This window comes from Maylandia zebra, linkage group LG6, assembly GCF_041146795.1.
Source record: "Maylandia zebra isolate NMK-2024a linkage group LG6, Mzebra_GT3a, whole genome shotgun sequence".
Classification (NCBI taxonomy): Eukaryota; Metazoa; Chordata; class Actinopteri; order Cichliformes; family Cichlidae; genus Maylandia; species Maylandia zebra.
In genome coordinates, this window is record NC_135172.1 from 1,119,846 (window position 1) to 1,138,781 (window position 18,936).

At 44.9% G+C, this 18,936-nt stretch overlaps 1 protein-coding gene and 1 long non-coding RNA gene across 2 annotated transcripts; one reads left to right on the forward strand and one right to left on the reverse strand.

The window, feature by feature from the left end:
* Window positions 1-1,235: 1,235 nt before the first annotated feature.
* Window positions 1,236-17,231, reverse strand: LOC143412425 (glutathione S-transferase theta-3-like). The gene is made up of 5 exons (XM_076884498.1): window positions 16,757-17,231; window positions 16,394-16,481; window positions 16,168-16,318; window positions 12,708-12,884; window positions 1,236-1,772 (listed from the first exon to the last, which is right to left on the reverse strand). The coding sequence occupies exons 1-5, from the start codon at window positions 16,866-16,868 to the stop codon at window positions 1,575-1,577; spliced, it is 726 nt and encodes a 241-aa protein (XP_076740613.1). The 5' UTR covers window positions 16,869-17,231; the 3' UTR covers window positions 1,236-1,574.
* On the forward strand, window positions 13,679-15,573 carry LOC143418885 (uncharacterized). The gene is made up of 4 exons (XR_013098804.1): window positions 13,679-13,801; window positions 14,382-14,590; window positions 14,754-14,931; window positions 15,371-15,573. It is a non-coding gene; the product is annotated as an uncharacterized LOC143418885 (long non-coding RNA).
* Window positions 17,232-18,936: the final 1,705 nt, after the last annotated feature.

The window sequence follows — 18,936 nt, forward strand, 5'->3', positions numbered from 1 at the left end:
ACAGAATGATAAAGACACACAACAGTGCAGTAGAAAAGTGCAACAATGACAGGGGGTGGTGCAAAAGTCTGAGCATTGTGCAAATAGTAGCTTGATGTATGAAGGTAGGTGTGTGTGTGTGTGTGTGCGTGAGATTGTGCAGATAAATAAAACAAATAAGCAGAGTATTTCTGGCTCTTCTGTGAAATCATTATGAGTGAAAGCAGGTAAAACATCAGCATTATAACAACAGCGTGGACTCTGGCCACATACCCACTCTTACTGTTTCCTTATGTCAGGGGTGGGGAACTCCAGGCCTCAAGGGCCGCTGTCCTGAACGTGTTTTAAAGTTCGCTTGGTAATGAACTAATCGTATGATTCAGGTGTGTTGACCCAGGGTGAGACCTAAAACCTGCAGCACACCGACCTGCATCCTGACTTTCACTTTCTCTCACCTTTATTATTTATTTTAGAACAACACACATGTCCATGTATGAAAAGAACATTTTCAATAACATCCTTTCTTTGAGTACTTCAGTTCACCGTCCATAAATGTACTTTAATGACAATGACTGCCTTGGAGCAGCTGTTTGTATTTGTTCGGGGAAATTACATTCAAATAAATGTATTTGTCATTTCCACTGAGGTGGTGCTGTGGGTACTGCTTTCCAGCCCTCTGCTGTGGATGTTCACCATAATAAGGATTTGCTGCTGCTGCCTCAATCTCCTTTCTTTCTTAATGCTGTATTTGTTAAGTTCTTTATAGACTTTAATCGGTTTTTTAACATCTCTGGAGTAGGTTGGACTCATAGGATCCTTTTCTGTGGATAAAGCAAAATGTCCCTTTTAGACTGGTCAGATGGTGCCAACCCCACCTCTTCAACCCTGGGTGAACCGAGCTGGTTGATAACCAGCCCTGTGTGAGAGATTATCCTGACCACTAATGTTAGAGTAAGTGAATCCAGACAATGAAGACATCCTGGGTACACTGAACTGGCTTTGTAGTGTAGACCTCTGGTAAAGTAGCATGTTGTGGTGGGCGGCCATCTTTGAAGAACAGTCAATTTCTACGTGAAAGGGCCGTCTCTGCTTGTGAGTACAAGTCTTGTTTGTTCTACAGTATGTCTGTGTATTACACTTGCACTGATTACTGTGCATGTAAATATGAAACACTAGGTGGCAGCAGTGCACCGTCATTTGCAAACATCCACACAGATCTGCACCAACACAGTAAACACAAAGGGAGGAAGCCAGGCTGACAGAGTGCTGCAGACACTTTATTAGGCTTGAAAGAAGATTAACAGCAGCTTCATTATATACGAAGACAGAGCTTTTATAACTGTGCATTTATTCTGAAAGCTCATGTTCCACATTCCTCTGTTACATAATCAGGTCTGCAGAGCCATGTCTGCCTGTCTCCATGGAGAAGCCCTGCACTATGCAACAAGAGTGTACTGAGTTTACTTGAAACATCTGGAATGCATACTACATTATCCTGTTAGTACAGACATACATGTAAGACGTTGTGTGTATTTGTTGTATCGACACATATGAGATGAATCCAAGTCGTTTGCACAGAATCGGTGCCGTCCTGTTCACATGAAGAGCCTGAGGATCTTGGGCTTGAAGACCTGCATCTTGCTGGAGTCCATGCTTTTCACACTCTCCTGTGCTCCCAGGATATACTGGTGTGCCTCATCGAAGAGCTCCTTTCCAATAGCTTCCTGGACTCTGTCCCGCCACGCACTCAGCTTGGGTCTCCCCTCAAACACGTCCACGCCGGCGCCCACAGGCTGCATTGAGACAAGCACAAGAAGAGGATTCAGGTTTAGTCCCCACAGAGATCAGAACCGGTTTGTTCATCGACCTCGTTCCCAGCAGCTGTTTCAGCTCAGGAGGAGCTCTGAAAACACCGGGGATGTGTGCGACTAGTCAACAAAGTGTTGCTACGGTTACTAGTCGGTACCAGGCGAACTAGTTGTTGGACCTGTTTATATTTTAATTTAAGTATTGTTGGTGAGAAACACCATTGATCTGGATGAACTGGAAAAAGGAAATACCATTGCTAAAACCAGTGGTTCCCAAACTTTTTTTGCTGGGCCCCCCTTTGTTTCACAAGAAAAATGCCCCCCCCCCCACAAAACAAAAAAACCTTCCTCCAACCACACGCCCATATTTTGCTCCATTGCTGTTTATTTCACACCTCAAACATTTAGTGAACAATTAAGCAAATACAAGTAATCTGCAGGAAGTAATAACATAAACTACTAACTCTGTCACGCTGCGTCCGCACCTACACGGGTGATTTTGAACACGCAGCTGTTTCGCCCACTTAAACGGCGTTTCAAATCACTGAAAACTGAGATTTTTAAACTCCTTTTTTGCGTTTCCGTGTGGACGAGGAATACAGAGTTCGTCACGCAGCGTCAAAGGTATGTAACTTTTTCCACGTCACGCTGTGGCCACGTTATTGTTTACATGAGATGAACTGCAGAATGGCAGATAGTCAGATTAACAGTTTTATATAATTCCCCAACAGCTTGTGTTAGAACAAATGACCAAACATCCTCCAGCTTCTGTCTCCTGAGGGGCACCAGGCAGGGATGCCCACTCTCCCCTTCACTGTTTGCAATTTTTATTGAGCCACTAGCAGCAGCAATTAGACAGAATTCAGTAATTAAGGGCATAAAATGTAAGAATATAGAACATAAAATCAGCCTTTATGCAGATGATGTGTTACTTTTTCGCCAAAATTCACAAACCAATCTCTCTGGGGTAATTGCATTGATAAATTCTTTCTCAAGTGTCTCAGATTATTCAATTAACTGGTCAAAATCTACAGTCCTTCCGATTAATTGCTCCTTGCATAATTCTTCTTCTACACCACTGCAATCGGGAAATATAAAATATTTAGCTATTAAATGTTTCTCCTAAGCTTTCAGAATTAACTAAATTAAACCACATCCCACTTTTAAAGACAGTAGAAGGCGATCTGACTAGATGGAAATCTCTACCCATATCACTCATGGGAAGGGTCGCCACTATAAAAATGATTGTCTTACCAAAAATAAACTATTTATTGTCAATGATCCCAAATAAGCCATCACAAGATTGGTTCAGATCTCTAGACTCGTATATGTCTAAATTCCTTTGGAAACATAAACATAAACCCCCACATTAATCCAATACAAAATATTACATAGAGTGCACTATACATCATAGGATGTTCAAGATGGGCTTTACGTCTACCAACAACTGCTCACACTGCACAGCAAATACACCGGACAATTACATCCATGCTCTTTGGTTCTGTCCACCAGATCAGAAGTTTTGGCGCGAGATATGTGAAGACTTATCAAAGTGTCTGAAATGTAACATTCCAGCCTTTAGTGTGCATGCTGGGCAACTTGGATGAGGTCACTGCAGAAATAAACACAGCTCACGTTGTTTTTACGGCCCTATGCATTGCCAAGAAAATGGTCCTCATTAACTGGAAAAATAAAAATAATCTTAATTCTAACCAATATAAAAACCATCTAATCGATCACATTAGTCTTGATACAGCCTCTGCCATCACATTTGATCAATCCCTTTGGGCTCCTTTGATCGGCTTCATCACCTAGTGGGGGTGGGGGGGGGGGGGGGTCATGGTTTGGTCCTGCCTTCGCTATTGTGGTTGATGTGGGGGTAGGGACGGCCTTAGGGCGTCTGGGGAGTCCCAAGGGATGTTTTCCCTGGAGGTCCTAAGCCAGGGGATGTGGCCATGCCCTGTTAGGGGCTCTGGGGGCTCTTAGATGGTGTTTTCCTTGTGGCTGCATACAGCAGAGATGGGGGAGGGTCTGTGCTGGCAGACGTTGGTTACTGGCCTGGTAGCCTGGCTGCCCCTGGGTGGGTTCGGGATGGGCGTGGAGGCTTGGGGGTCTGGGGGTGCTCCGCCCCCGGTCTGGGGTGCTGGCTGGGCCTTGGGTCCTGGCTGTTGTGTCGCCGGAGCTGTGGGCGGGTGGGTGCAGGGGGGCTCAGCCCCAGTGCAGGGGGACCTCTGGTGCATCGGCCCAACTAGGGGGCTCTCTAACTGGTGGGGAGGTTGTTGTATCTTTGCAGGTGGTCTCCTCACTACAGGAGCTCACTCTGCAGGTGGGGGAGAGATATAGGAGAGGTGGAGAATGAACTCAACCTGGGTGTCTATTGTCTAGAGCCTTTCAGTCTGTTGCACCAAGGCTGTGGAACGGTTTACCACTACAATTACGTTTGCTTGACTCTGTGGATTCTTTTAAAAAAACAGTTAAAAACTCTTCTGTTCAAACAAGCCTTTTGTTGATCTACATATTTTATTTTATTTTATTTTATTTTATACATTATTTACATTTGATCTTTTACATTGTATATAATGTCTATTGATTTTATTGTTTATTTTAATATTTTAATATTTGTGTACAGCGCTTTGTGATTGCCTGTCTGCGAAAAGCGCTTAATAAATAAAGTTTACTTACTTACTTACTTACTTGTGTACAGGGATTAGGCAAATGAGTATTTTGTCCACGTCATCCTCTTCATGCATGTTGTCTTACTCCAAGCTGTATAGGCTACTACCAATTAAGCATATTAGGTGATGTGCATCTCTGTAATGAGAAGGGGTGTGGTCTAATGACATCAACACCCTATATCAGGTGTGCATAATTATTAGGCAACGTCCTTTCCTTTGGCAAAATGGGTCAAAAGAAGGACTTGACAGGCTCAGAAAAGTCAAAAATAGTGAGATATCTTGCAGAGGGATGCAGCAGTCTCAAAATTGCAAAGCTTCTGAAGCGTGATCATCGAACAATCAAGCGTTTCATTCAAAATAGTCAACAGGGTCGCAAGAAGCGTGTGGAAAAACCAAGGCGCAAAATAACTGCCCATGAACTGAGAAAAGTCAAGCGTGCAGCTGCCAAGATGCCACTTGCCACCAGTTTGGCCATATTTCAGAGCTGCAACATCACTGGAGTGCCCAAAAGCACAAGGTGTGCAATACTCAGAGACATGGCCAAGGTAAGAAAGGCTGAAAGACGACCACCACTGGTTTACTATTCAAAGTCTCGTCTGTCTGAGATTTACCCACAAGTGATGGATCAGTGTGAGAGATGTCATGCCACCCCATGTGACCTAGGCCATATGTTCTTTCTGTGCCCAAGACTCCATGGCTTCTGGAGTCAGTATTCAGTTATTCTTTCCAAGGCTCTTGGGACCCAAATCTGCATGGACCCTTTTCTAGCTGTTTTTGGGCTTCCAGTCAACACTGGTCTAACCGACCCTACACACTTCAAAATTTTAGCCTTTACATCACTTTTGGCTAGACGTTGCATCTTACTCCTTTGGAAATCTTCATAGCCACCTTCAGTTTCTTTTTGGTTTAGAGATGTGATGTCATTTCTTAAATTGCAAAAGATGGGCCTTGTGGCGAAGGGCAAATACAGAGAATTTTATCGTATCTGGGGCCCCTTTGTAGACTATTGCAAGTCATTACACGCTCTACCAGCTGATTAATATCATATCTCTTCCCCCCTTCTTTTTTTTTTTTTTTTTGTGTGTTTTGGGGTTTGTTGTTTGTGTTTGTTTTGTGTTTCTTATTAGGTTTTATTTTGTTTGTTTATTTAAGCCTGTGTGTGTGTGTTATCGTATCTGTTCATGTAAGAAAAACTAAAAAATATGTGAGGGGAACAGATTGTATTGTCATTGTAAACCACTGTACACTTGTCTCTCAATAAAAATATGAAAAGAAAAAAAAAAAAAAAAAAAAGACGACCACCAACAAGACACACGAGCTGAAACGTCAAGACTGGGCCAAGAAACATCTCAAGACTGGTTTTTCTAAGGTTTTATGGACTGATGAAATGAGAGTGAGTCTTGATGGGCCAGATGGATGGGCCCGTGGCTGGATTGGTAAAGGGCAGAGAGCTCCAGTCCCACTCAGACGCCAGCAAGGTGGAGGTGGAGTACTGGTTTGGGCTGGTATCATCAAAGATGAGCTTGTGGGGCCTTTTCGGGTTGAGGATGGAGTCAAGCTCAACTCCCAGTCCTACTGCCAGTTTCTGGAAGACACCTTCAAGCAGTGGTACAGGAAGAAGTCTGCATCCTTCAAGAAAAACATGATTTTCATGCAGGACAATGCTCCATCACACGCGTCCAAGTACTCCACAGCGTGGCTGGCAAGAAAGGGTATAAAAGAAGAAAAACTAATGACATGGCCTCCTTGTTCACCTGATCTGAACCCCATTGAGAACCTGTGGTCCATCATCAAGTGTGAGATTTACAAGGAGGGAAAACAGTACACCTCTCTGAACAGTGTGTGGGAGGCTGTGGTTGCTGCTGCACGCAATGTTGATGGTGAACAGATCAAAACACTGACAGAATCCATGGATGGCAGGCTTTTGAGTGTCCTTGCAAAGAAAGGTGGCTATATTGGTCGCTGATTTGTTTTTGTTTTGTTTTTGAATGTCAGAAATGTATATTTGTGAATGTGGAGATGTTATATTGGTTTCACTGGTAAAAATAAATAATTGAAATGGGTATATATTTGTTTTTTGTTAATTTGCCTAATAATTCTGCACAGTAATAGTCACCTGCACACACAGATATCCCCCTAAAATAGCTAAAACTAAAAACAAACTAAAAACTACTTCCAAAAACATTCAGCTTTGATATTAATGAGTTTTTTGGGTTCGTTGAGAACATGGTTGTTGTTCAATAATAACATTATTCCTCAAAAATACAACTTGCCTAATAATTCTGCACTCCCTGTAGTTTGGGAGATGATTGGATGATGGGGTGGGTGCAGTTTTCTCTGGGGTGGAGTCGGGTGGGCTGCCCTGGACTCTGTGGGGCTGGTCGGTGCTGCTGCTGCGGGCCCTGGTCTGAATGGGCCTGGGCCCCCTTGCCCTGGTGGGTTCCAGAGTGTGGGGGTGCATACTGGGTTCAGTGGGGGAGCTGGCCCCAGGGAGGGGCCGCTTGCCCCTCCCTTTCTTCCCTCCCCATCCTCAGCTGCCTCCCTATTCCCGCTCTACCACACCCACCCACACACGCAGGGCTTGGGGTGCAGGTATGTCACCAGGGTGCAGGGGAGGCACGCCCCCTCTGTCCCCTTCTGGCCGCCTGTGCCTCAATTTTATTCTGCAACCTAGACATCCACATTACTCACACTCTCACATAACACATACATATAGGGCCTTGGGGGTGGGCACGTTTTACAGCATCCAGAGGATGGTCGGTGTACTCCAACCCACCTCTGGCGCTGGTGCCCTACCCTCAATTTTAAATGCATATAGACACTGAGGGTTTTCGGGAGGAGCCGTGCTGCTCTCTGATAGGAAGCAGGAACCATGCTCTCCTGAGTTTTAAATGCACTTTAGAACAGCACACAGCAACACTACATATGAGCGGGCGTAGGGAGGTTGGGTCTTAGACTCAACCTCTCTGGGTACATCTCAGGCCCTCTAAAGTATGGAGGCCTATCTCCCCTCACCACACTCCCTGCCAGTTGCTGATGCCCTCAGACGTTGGTGTGTTGGTGGTTCTTGTCGTCTGGGGCTGGGCGCTCATGTATGTACCGGCTCACTCCTGGTGGCCGATTGGCGGGGCCGGGCGCCTGTGGCCCGGCTGAGCCCCTTCCGGGGGGTGGGGTGCCCTCAGGCCTCTGGGCCTGAAGCTCGGTCCTCTCTGGCACAGCTGGCTGCCGGCAGAGCCCGCGGGCACACCACTGCAACCCCCTCTGGCCTCTGCTCCGTAGCTGCGGGGTGACCTCTCATTTGGGGCTCTACTCAGCTCTTCCCAGGAGGGTGGCACGGTTCCCCCCCTTTTTGGTTGTCCTCCTCGGGTCCTCTGGATGTCTGGGGTCTGGATCTCCTCCATACCTGCTTCATACCCTGGGGGACGGGGCTGTGACTCCCCACACTCCCTAGCAGATCGTTACATGGAGAAACCTTTGGAATACAAGCATGCTGATCCACACAGGTATGCACACAGGTGTACACACGGGTATTCACAGACGCGGACTACAGCTTTCTTGGCTGCTGCCTCAAAGCACATTGTGCGCTGTCTATCTTGCGTGCTGCACAATATCGTTTATTATTTAGTATCTACTGTTATCTACTGCTAGCTAGTTTATTGTGATAGTGCTGTTTTTATGTTGCTCTTTTTTTGTTTGCTTTCTCTTCTGTTTTTTTTCTTCTCCATACAGGTAATCCAGGTGTTTTGTTTTCCTTTCTTTCTTCCCCCCTTTCTCTCCCTCTCTTTCTTTCATTCTTTCTCCCCGTCCTATCCCCCAGTCATGTCTGTCTCGTTTGTAGCAACCGAAAGTAAAATAAAATAAATACATAATTATAATAAAGGTCAATCAAATGGACCAATATGGCAAGGCCATGATGATCCACTTGGTAAAATAAATCCGCTTGGCATCTTTCTTGGCCTTAAGACAACAATTCTGACGGCTAAAGATCCAAACAGGACACAAAAAGAAAAAAAAATGTCGTGGTTCCCAAACTTTTGCTGGGCCCCTCTTTGTTTCACAAGAAAAATGCCCCCCCCCCCCACAAAACAAAAAAACCTTCCTCCAACCACACGCCCATATTTTGCTCCATTGCTGTTTATTTCACACCTCAAACATTTAGTGAACAATTAAGCAAATACAAGTAATCTGCAGGAAGTAATAAAATAAACTACTAACTCTGTCACGCTGCGTCCGCACCTACACGGGTGATTTTGAACACGCAACTGTTTCGCCCACGTAAATGGCGTTTCAAATCACTGAAAACTGAGATTTTTAAACTCCTTTTTTGCGTTTACGTGTGGACGAGGAATACAGAGTTCATCACGCAGCGTCAAAGGTATGTAACTTTTTTCACATCACGCTGTGGCCACGTTATTGTTTACATGAGATGAACTGCAGAATGGCAGATAGTCAGATCAACAGTATTTTCTCTCTATCTGCAGGTTTACACGCTTACATATAAACACGCAGTTACTGTCCCTCTATTTACAAAGGCAGAGGCGTCACAGTGTGATTATTTTACGTGTAGTTTTTTCCTGTGTACTGATAGTCACTGCTCACCTAATGCGGAGTTTTTAATGGTCAAATGCAGACCTTATTATCTCCCCAGAGAACTCACTTCAATCATACTCACTGCCGTGTATATCCCCCCCGACGCTAATGCTAGGTTGGCCATGAAAGAACTTTCTGCAGCCATTAACAAACACCAGAATAAACACCCCGAGGCTGCTTTTATTGTTGCTGGCGACTTCAACCACATCAACTTAAAGACAGTCCTCCCCAGATTCCACCAACATGTCTCCTGCCACACCAGAGGAGACAAGACTTTAGACCATGTGTATTCCAACCTGGCTGGAGCCTACAAAGCCACACCCCTCCCCCACATTGGACAATCGGACCATCTCTCCCTGTTCCTCACACCTCGGTATTCACCACTCATCCAACGTGTGAAACCTGCTGTGAGGACAATTAAAGTGTGGCCAGAGGGGACAGACGCAGTGCTCCAGGACAGATTTAAAAACACAGACTGGAATATGTTCACCCACACAGACCTGGACCAGTACGCCTCATCTGTACTGGATTACATCTCCGAAACCACAGACAGTGTCACCACCCAGAAACGGATCACCATGTACCCCAACCAGAAGCCTTGGATGAACCGGGATGTTCGTCTCCTCCTGAAGGCCCGCAACACCGCCTTTAGGTCAGGAGATGCACACGCCTACAGTACAGCCAGGGCTAATCTAAAGAAGGGCATCAAAAAAGCCAAACACCATTACAAAAAGAAGGTAGAAGAACACTTCTCCAACTCCAACCCCCGACGTATGTGGCAAGGACTCCAGACCATTACAGACTACAGGACCAGCAAACCCTCCCCCGCATCCTCTGATGTCTCCTTCCTCAACGAGCTCAACAACTTTTATGCTCGTTTTGAGCGAGGGAACCCCACAACCACAACCAAAGCAGACATGACGCCAGACCACCAACCTATGACTCTCTCCCCCACCGATGTAGGAGCGGTGCTGAGCAGGATCAATGTCCACAAGGCGTGTTCTCAGAGCGTGTTCTGGGGAGCTTGCAGGAGTGCTCACAGACATATTCAATCTGTCCTTGGCCCACGCTGTGGTACCGGCCTGCTTCAAATCCACCTCCATCGTCCTGATACCCAAAAACTCCAACCCATCTTGCCTCAATGATTACCGCCCAGTAGCACTCACCCCCATCATCACTAAGTGCTTAGAGCAGCTGGTCCTAGCACACTTCAAATCCTGTCTCCCCCCCACCCTGGACCCCCACCAATTCGCATACCGCCAGAACAGGAGCACAGAGGATGCAGTCTCCATCGCACTGCACTCTGTCCTCTCACACCTGGAGAACAACAACACCTACACCAGAATGCTGTTTATAGACTTCAGTTCAGCATTCAATACAATCCACCCCTCACAACTCATCAGGAAACTGACAGACCTGGGTATCAGTTCCCTCATCTGCAAATGGTTACTGGACTTCCTGACCAACCGCCCCCAACATGTCCGGCTGGATAACCGCTGCTCATCTACAATCACGATGAACACCGGTGTACCACAAGGCTGTGTGATGAGCCCTTTCCTCTACTCCCTCTTCACCCACGACTGCAGACCTGCTGATGGTTCCAACACCATCATTAAGTTTGCAGATGACACCACGGTGATTGGCCTCATCAGTGACAACGATGAGGCCGCCTACAGGGAGGAGGTGGATCGTCTGGCTGAGTGGTGCGACACAAACAACCTGCTGCTTAACACCGAGAAGACCAAGGAGCTCATCGTGGACTACAGGAGGAATGCTGACCCACATCCACCCATCCACATTAAGGGGACGGCTGTGGAGCGTGTGAGCAGCTTCAAGTTCCTGGGAGTCCACATCTCCGAGGATCTCACCTGGACGACCAACTGCTCCAAGCTGGTCAAGAAGGCTCACCAGCGCCTCTTCTTCTTGAGGACTCTGAGGAAGAACCACCTGTCCTCAGACATCCTGGTGAACTTCTATCTCTGCACCATCGAGAGCATCCTGACCAACTGTATAACAGTCTGGTACGGGAACTGCTCTGCCTCGGACCGGAAGGCGTTGCAGAGGGTCGTGAAAACTGCCCAGCGCATCGCCGGAGCACCACTTCCTGCCATAAAAGACATCTACAGGAAGCGGTGTCTGAAAAGGGCTGGGAAAATCATCAAAGACCCCAGTCACCCATCACATGGACTCTTCACCCTCCTGCCCTCTGGGAGGCGCCACAGGAGCCTCTGGACTAAGACCACCAGGTACCGGAACAGCTTCTTCCCCACAGCTGTCAGACTCCTGAACTCTGCCTCCTGACATCTGACCCACGTTAAACTCATGGACTGAACATACACACACCCACAATGGACAACTGTACCCTCAAACACACAATAATAACATGGACTGAACCACCACTCACAACCACTAGCACTTTATATAGCCTCTGTAGAAGCTATCTACACCCTCACTTATCTTAACTGCACTACTGTATAGCTCTGTGTAAATAATCATTCTGTACATACGATAATCTTTAATCCTACAACTGTTTACAACTTGCATAGTTCCCATTTCTGTATAGCTGTATATCCCAGATTCTGTAAAGTTATTTATTTCATATTCTGTATAGTTTTTCATATTTATATCCTGTTCATAGCCTGTACATAGCTTGTACTCACTACAGCCTGTACATACTTATAGTTATAGAATATTCACAACATACTTCATAACGTGTACATTATAACATACCATAATAGACCTATTTCTGTAATATACTCACATATCTATACTATTGCTAATATATATTGTAATATATCTATATCACTAAAGCACTTCTGGATGGATGCAAACTGCATTTCGTTGCCCTGTACCTGTGCATGTGCAATGACAATAAAGTTGAATTCTATTCTATTCTATTCTAATAATGTTCAACATTGCATCAATACATTTTTCTCTCTGTGCAAAATGTGTTCAAAAACATAAACAGCTGTGAGATCCTGTTTGTCTGTGATTTGAACCGGGGGAACAAACTGTGTCAGGATCAGCCTGATGTTATTTGTATCCAGCTGTAACTTTACTGTATAAAGAGCAAACATCTCCAACATGTCAGGAGCAGTTAGTCATTACAACAAGTGTTTGTGAACTAAAGATCAAGAATGTGGGATCCTGTTTGTCTGTGATTTAAACAGCCCAGCGCTGCTCCTGACGAAGGGGAACCTGCAGGGAGACCTACCTCAGCACCTGTGCAGGTGAAGCCAAAGGGCAGATTTGCTTCACCAGATTTTCTAGTCTTTGGCTCAGAATGAAGTTGGTTTGGAAACATATTCAGCGACGCTTCATCTCCTGCTTTGTGTTTGTGTGGGCGCCCCGTCAAAAACCTGTCCACGATGCTAGCAGTGTCCAAACGTTCTTTGTTTTTGTTTTGTTTTTTCTTTCATACCGCCCCCCCTGCAATGGCTCTGCCCCCCCCCGCCCCCGGACTGGAAAATACATTTAAAATGTGATTAAAGGGACAATATGCCAAAAATGCACCAACTTACAAAGAAATGACAGATGTGCACTTAATGATGGTGTGACGGAGACCTGAATGAGTTTAAGATCTCGTGTTTGCTCCTCTCATAGTGGGAACACTGATTCTGATTCCTGTTACTGCGGGTACATTTGGGCCGCTCACCTGCATGATCTCCACAATGGCGACCAGATCAGCCAGTGAAATCTGATCTCCAGCGATAAAGGGCCTGTCCTGGAGGAACTTTTCTTCAACGAGTTTCAGGGAGGAGTTCAGATCGTCCAAGGCCGCGTTCATTTTGTCCTCTGGGATTTCCACGCCCATGACCTTGGGAATCATAAGCTACAGGCACAATGGATTCAGTGTGAGTGAAACAATGAGCTTAATGCTGAACACAATCTGATTCAGGAGATGAATGATGACACGGTGACTCTGGGTTTTTCTTTGAGCAAATTCCAACAAACTAGAAAAGTAGCATCTGTCCCAAAGAGGTGGAAGGAAGTAAAAGCTCGAACACGCCGGGGAGGAGACGATGTCTGAATGATGTGGATTTTAAGTCAACGGCTATGACATCGCATGACTTTAGCTTACTGGCTCAGAGCAGCTCTCGCTCTCTCTCTCTCTGAGCGAGCAGACCAATGAAATGGCAGTGATGAAACTTTACCACAGAGGTGCACAGTAAGAACTGCTGAACTCTCTGTTTTCCAGCAGTGGCATTTATTGCTGATCATTTTCAGTTGGCCCTCACCAGCTGGCCCAGACATGCTCAGTGACATCACTCTGCACAGTGATTTTACTTCATAACCAGACGTAAGGGTATTTCAACAAAGCTAGAACATGATGGTGATAAGATCCCAGATAGCAAGGAGACATTGAACAAATGTTGATTTTCCATCTGAACCATCAGAATCGTCAGGATTGAAATGTCAACACAAAACCAATGTTGAAACAACAAACCTGACACTGACATTGAAATAACATTGATTCACTGTTGTTCTGTCATCGTTGATTGTTGATCTATTTATAGTTGACAAGGTGACAACAATCACGTTGAAAAACCATCGATTTATGGTTGAGCGGGAAATTAAAGCTGCTACCACTTGGACTATTCCATAGCACCCCCTCTCACAGTGGTACATCCCGCCAGGTAACCATTGTCTTGTACAGTAGAGCGGGACATTAGATTTACTCTCAGCGGAATTGACCGGAGAAGGCATCAGTTCATGCACTGCACTGGCCTGCGCCATGATTAGTATAAGGTAAGAATGAATGACTTTTGTTCTATTCGTTATTTCCACGGTTGCATTTGAATAACAGTAAAAAAAACAAAACAAACTTGTTAACGTAAAGTTTCGGATGAAATGTGGGAGCCCGAAATTGTGTCTACTTTCATCTTACAATCCGGCAACAAATAAATTGCACTGCAAACAAAGTCTATCAACAAAGAAAACATTTTCGTTTCATACTTTTCCGTTATACAAAGCTAGCTTTAACGCTTCGAGGGTTCCTTTGTTCTTGCCGTCGCCTCGGCGCTTGACCCAGACTTTCGCTCTGTAGTTGCTTTTTAGCATAGTACTACAAAAAAATTGTAAATCTGTGATATATGATTGATAAACGTAAAGGTAACTGTATAAATGTGTTCAATGACTTTGTTACTTTTAATGATTGGAGAGCACCCGCTTCGATTCGCACTCAATTCAAACTTTACGTTGCACGCTCACCTACCTTGCGTTTGCACCTTTTGTCCACACGTAAACGGCGTTTTATTATTTATTTATTAGTTTTTCGCCTCTCACTGCTTAAGCCATTAATATTTCTAGAATTGTTTTTTTTAAACAGATGCGACCTCACAAAAGATGTTAACTATGCTGTCTGACCTGACGAGAGCTGTTAACGAACTCCGTGAGGAGGTCAGAGCCATCCGCCATCCCTGCTGCAATGAATCTGTAGATGCTGGGGTACTGCCTCTGGATTTGCCCTTGCACAACATTGAGGAGCTAAACAATGCAGAGCCAGCTCTTCAATCACAAGAGGCAAATAAGGCAATGGTAAGTATATAAAGGTTATGTACACTTTGTAACTATAAAGTATAATAGCTGTCAGATGTGATTTAAATACATAACAACGGCCTGTTGATTACACACACAAGCACTTGCATACACATTAAAGACATGAGACACGCTAATTCCATCTCTTAAAATGTGTCTATAGGTGAGACGCTTTGCCTTGATTGGAGGGACCACACTGGAGGTGCGAGTCCGCCGTGTAATGGCTTATGCCATTACAAACGAGCTGGCCTCGGTACTAAACTGGGCAGGGGAAAAAACCAAGGACCAGACAAAGCAAAAAAGGGCATTTAAAGATACCAAATATGCATTTGCAGAGCGCTGTAAGTTTTACCGTTTTATTGCTATATTACTTTTTCTTTCTTAATAACAAGACTTTCATGTCCAGTTAATCTGGAGATGGAGTCTTTGGTCTTTGGCTTGTTTAGTCCTCGGGTTGTAGTTTGTACAGCCCGAGGACCCCATGTTTATTTTGTTTTAAAGGATACACGGTACACCATGCTAAGACTTATCACTTTTTCCGCTCATAGCTCTTTGGGAATCAAATGCGGCAGTTTGCAGATTTACACCTGGTGACTTTCATGTTTATCAGCCTAGGAGTTTACATACTTTCTCCCAGCTGAAGACAGTTAACAAGAGCTTATTCATGTGCTCTAATTCACTTTTTGTGTGTGTGTGTGTGTGTGTGTGTGTGTGTGTGTGTGTGTGTGTGTGTGTGTGTGTGTGTGTGTGTGTGTGTGTGTGTGTGTATTTTTGTCCTAGATGGCCTGACGCAGCAGTTGGGAGCAAACTATGTCCGAGTTAGTCTTTGCACAAGCAGTGCAGAATTGGCTCCGATACGCCCCAGATCGTTTGGGTGGTGCAGGACGCACATCATCCATCCCCATCCCGGAGTAAAAATTACAAACTTCTGTGAATCATATAAACGTAAATAGGAAACTGTCTTTTAATAAAGTATTTAGCAAACGAAACATGCCTATTGACCTTTTTTGGTTTATTTTTTTTCTCTGTTACATCACATGCAATGCTTTCTTATTTTAGGATATTAATATTGACATGATACATTGTGAGACATTTGGTTTTTTTTATAAAGGGTGTCCAATTTGAGGAATAAGTACAATTATGTGTTTAGGTGGTTGAAGTATTGATGGAAACATGCAGTAGTTTAGTATTGGTTAAAATACCTATAAAGAAAGGTAGATTTCCAGTCATGATTTAACTGTTGTTTTAATAAAAAGCAACTGTGCGAAAGAGGTGGAAAATCAACACCATAGCTCAACAGTGTTTCAATATCAGAATCTGACATTGAAACAATGTCAGCAGTATTAGAAAATATAACGTTGAATCAACGTCAGGTTTCAACATTGATTCAACATCAAAACCTGACGTTGTTTCAACGTTAAAAAAGGGTGCAAGAGTGACGTTAGGTCAACGTCACACTTCAACGTTGATTCAATGACACAGCCTGATATTGACTCAACATTGTTTCAATGTTTCCTTGCTATCTGGGATATTACTAATCTAACAGCACCTACAAAGATCAGTGAAGGGGAACGTACCCGGAGGCAGAAGATCTCGGAGCCGTGCATCCGGATGGCCGTGTGCTGCCACGACAGGTACTCATTGACACGAGCACGCTGCTGGAGGTCAGCTGGGTACCAGAAGTCGGGAGTCTTAAACTTCTCAGCCAGGTACAACATGATAGCAATGCTGCAGAGAAGACATCACTGTGACCGTCACGGCAGACCAGCGCTTCCTCAGCTCACGACTTTTTGACATAATCACCTTTCAGCCAGGCAGAAGTCTCCATCTCTGAGAGCTGGGACCTTCCTGATCAGGCTGATCTTCCCAAAGTCCTCCCCATACTGCTGGCCTGGGACCAACACACGCGCATGCACACGCACACATTTTAATAGCAGATATTTGGAAGAATCACATGATCATCGTGGACATAACCAGACAGCGTCAGGCAGTCAGTGCGGACCGACGGAGCAGCTGCTCTGCAAGCAACGGAACCCAAGTTCAAAGAAACCCTGATCTACACCCTCACAGACTCACAACTCAGACCTGTGCTCGTCCAAACCTCCTTACTGCTGCTGTGAACGGTCACACTGGCGACATTCTTCGTGTCTGCGTGCGTGAACTCACCGTCCAGCAGAGAAAGCTTCTTGAAGTCGAAGCTGATGTTGTTCTTCTTGGCGAAAATGTACACGGAGCGGCAGGGCTGCGAGAACAGGTCCAGGTAGAGCTCCAGCGCCATAGCTGACGGTCCTGTGTCGGCTCCTTCTGAGCAGGGTGCGGACACCAAAGAGTTTAAAGCCCTCTAAGATAGTTGGCGCCCCGCCCCCTGCTGTCGTGTGCCTCACCCTGATAGTGGAGTTAATGGCGACGGTAAAAACATAAGCGTGTTTAAAAAGCACACAAAATGTGTTTAAACACACGTTTTAAAGTGTTTTCAAACACAAGGCGTGTCCAGTGAAACCAGCAGCTGCAGAGCACTGGCTGGGTTCACTCTCCTGGAAACAAATGAAAAAATAAACTGCGCTTTGAATCTACACCAGTAACTTTTACCAACAGCCTTACATGAGACGCACTTAGTATCTCAAAGCTGTGCTTGAGGTCCAATCTGTTTCTATCAAAGGTGAAGTGCATTAAGCATGTGAGTGAAGTTGGCCCCCCACCTTCTTCAAATCCAACAAAAGTGGTATCAAACGTTTGTGCTGCAAACATCTTTGTTTGTGCTGCTATCATTTTAAAAATATTAATAACATAACATCTTGATGCGTGCTTAATCTTCCAGGTAAGTAAATCCCAAAAGGTTGGTTCCACACGCATGCAAACAGCTCGTCTCCACTGCTTTAACTGTTAAACAGAGGCAACACTGCGGCTGGCAGGGTTTATTATGTGGAGCAGCAGCTTGTTTAGTTTAAACAGTCTGCATTAAGCTGGGCAAACACTGCGATTTTTTTCAGTCACGTTATTCAGCTGCTGCTCAAACTGTACAATTGAATCTCAGGGGTTAGAAGTTCATAGGTCACGATGCAGGTCTCACACTATACAGCCTGATGCTCTGATGCGACCTGAGTGCTCACACTGTGCGTCCATAACATGAAGCTTATCATACAAAAGCTGTCTCTCGCTCTGTCTTTCACACACACAGACACACACACACCATCAACTTTGCAACGAACAGGTGTACCTGGCAAAGTGTGTGTAACCCTCAGTGTTACTGACATGTTCCACACTGATGCACAACAGTACTCTGGGCCCCACACTGTTTTATTAAGTATGTCTAATCACTGTAGACATTACATGTACCTTCTTAAAGGAGAGGTCAAAGGTCAGCTGCCTTTATAGGTTCCTGCTATATGTTGTGACATATACACAGCACAGTTGTAGGAATGATAGTTTCTAAGTTCTAAAGCTTTTTGTCAATTTTCAACCAATAAATCATCAAGTTGACCTTGAAGACCACAAGTTTGAATGGATTGTTAACATGACCCCACTCCACAACACAATCCGGACTGACTTTAACAAATGTGCTATAGGCTCACCCGGAAAATAGTGAGCTTTACAAGACTGATTTTGTTCCAAAGGCTTGCACAGACCTCAACCAATCCTAAGGCTAATTAGCACGGCTAGAATTTTAAAAACATTTGTTAAATGTTGTCATTGCTAACATATACCTGTTTTAGAGCATGGTGAGTAGCCAGAGTGCAAAGTTATTTTTACCTCTAAAAAAAATGTGAAGATGTGATATTAGCATGTACGGAGCCCCTCTGATGACACGGTCCAAAAATAAATAAATTGTGGCCACAAAATACTACTTCGTGGCCACGAAATGGGTATAACGTGCGCACGAAATACTTATTTGTGGGCACGAAACACTTGACCGATAACCGTGATCCTTCCCAGGCCCAGTTGGTTGACAATAAAATCTACCCCAACGTCCGGATTGTACTTACGTCTGCAAAGCAACTGGGCTCTCAATATCCTGTTTAAATGTCTCTCCATAATAATGGTTCCTTTCAGTGCCAGGCTTTTCAAAATGCATCTGTAGCTCAGTCCCAGCCTAAAATTGTCAGGGATCTGGGTCTGAGGGACCTAGACCTATTATTGTATATTGTTTACTTCACTGTAAATAAACGCACTGCATTAATCCGCATTTTGGGTCCTCCTTCCCCACACACCCACGGTCTGCCACGCAGACCATGACAAAAATATGCCTGTTTCTCCATCACAGCTCTGATGGTTCAGTAAGGACATCTCCTGGTTTCATCTTCATGTTTCCCTCTCACCACATATCCAAACCGACATCATGACCAGCA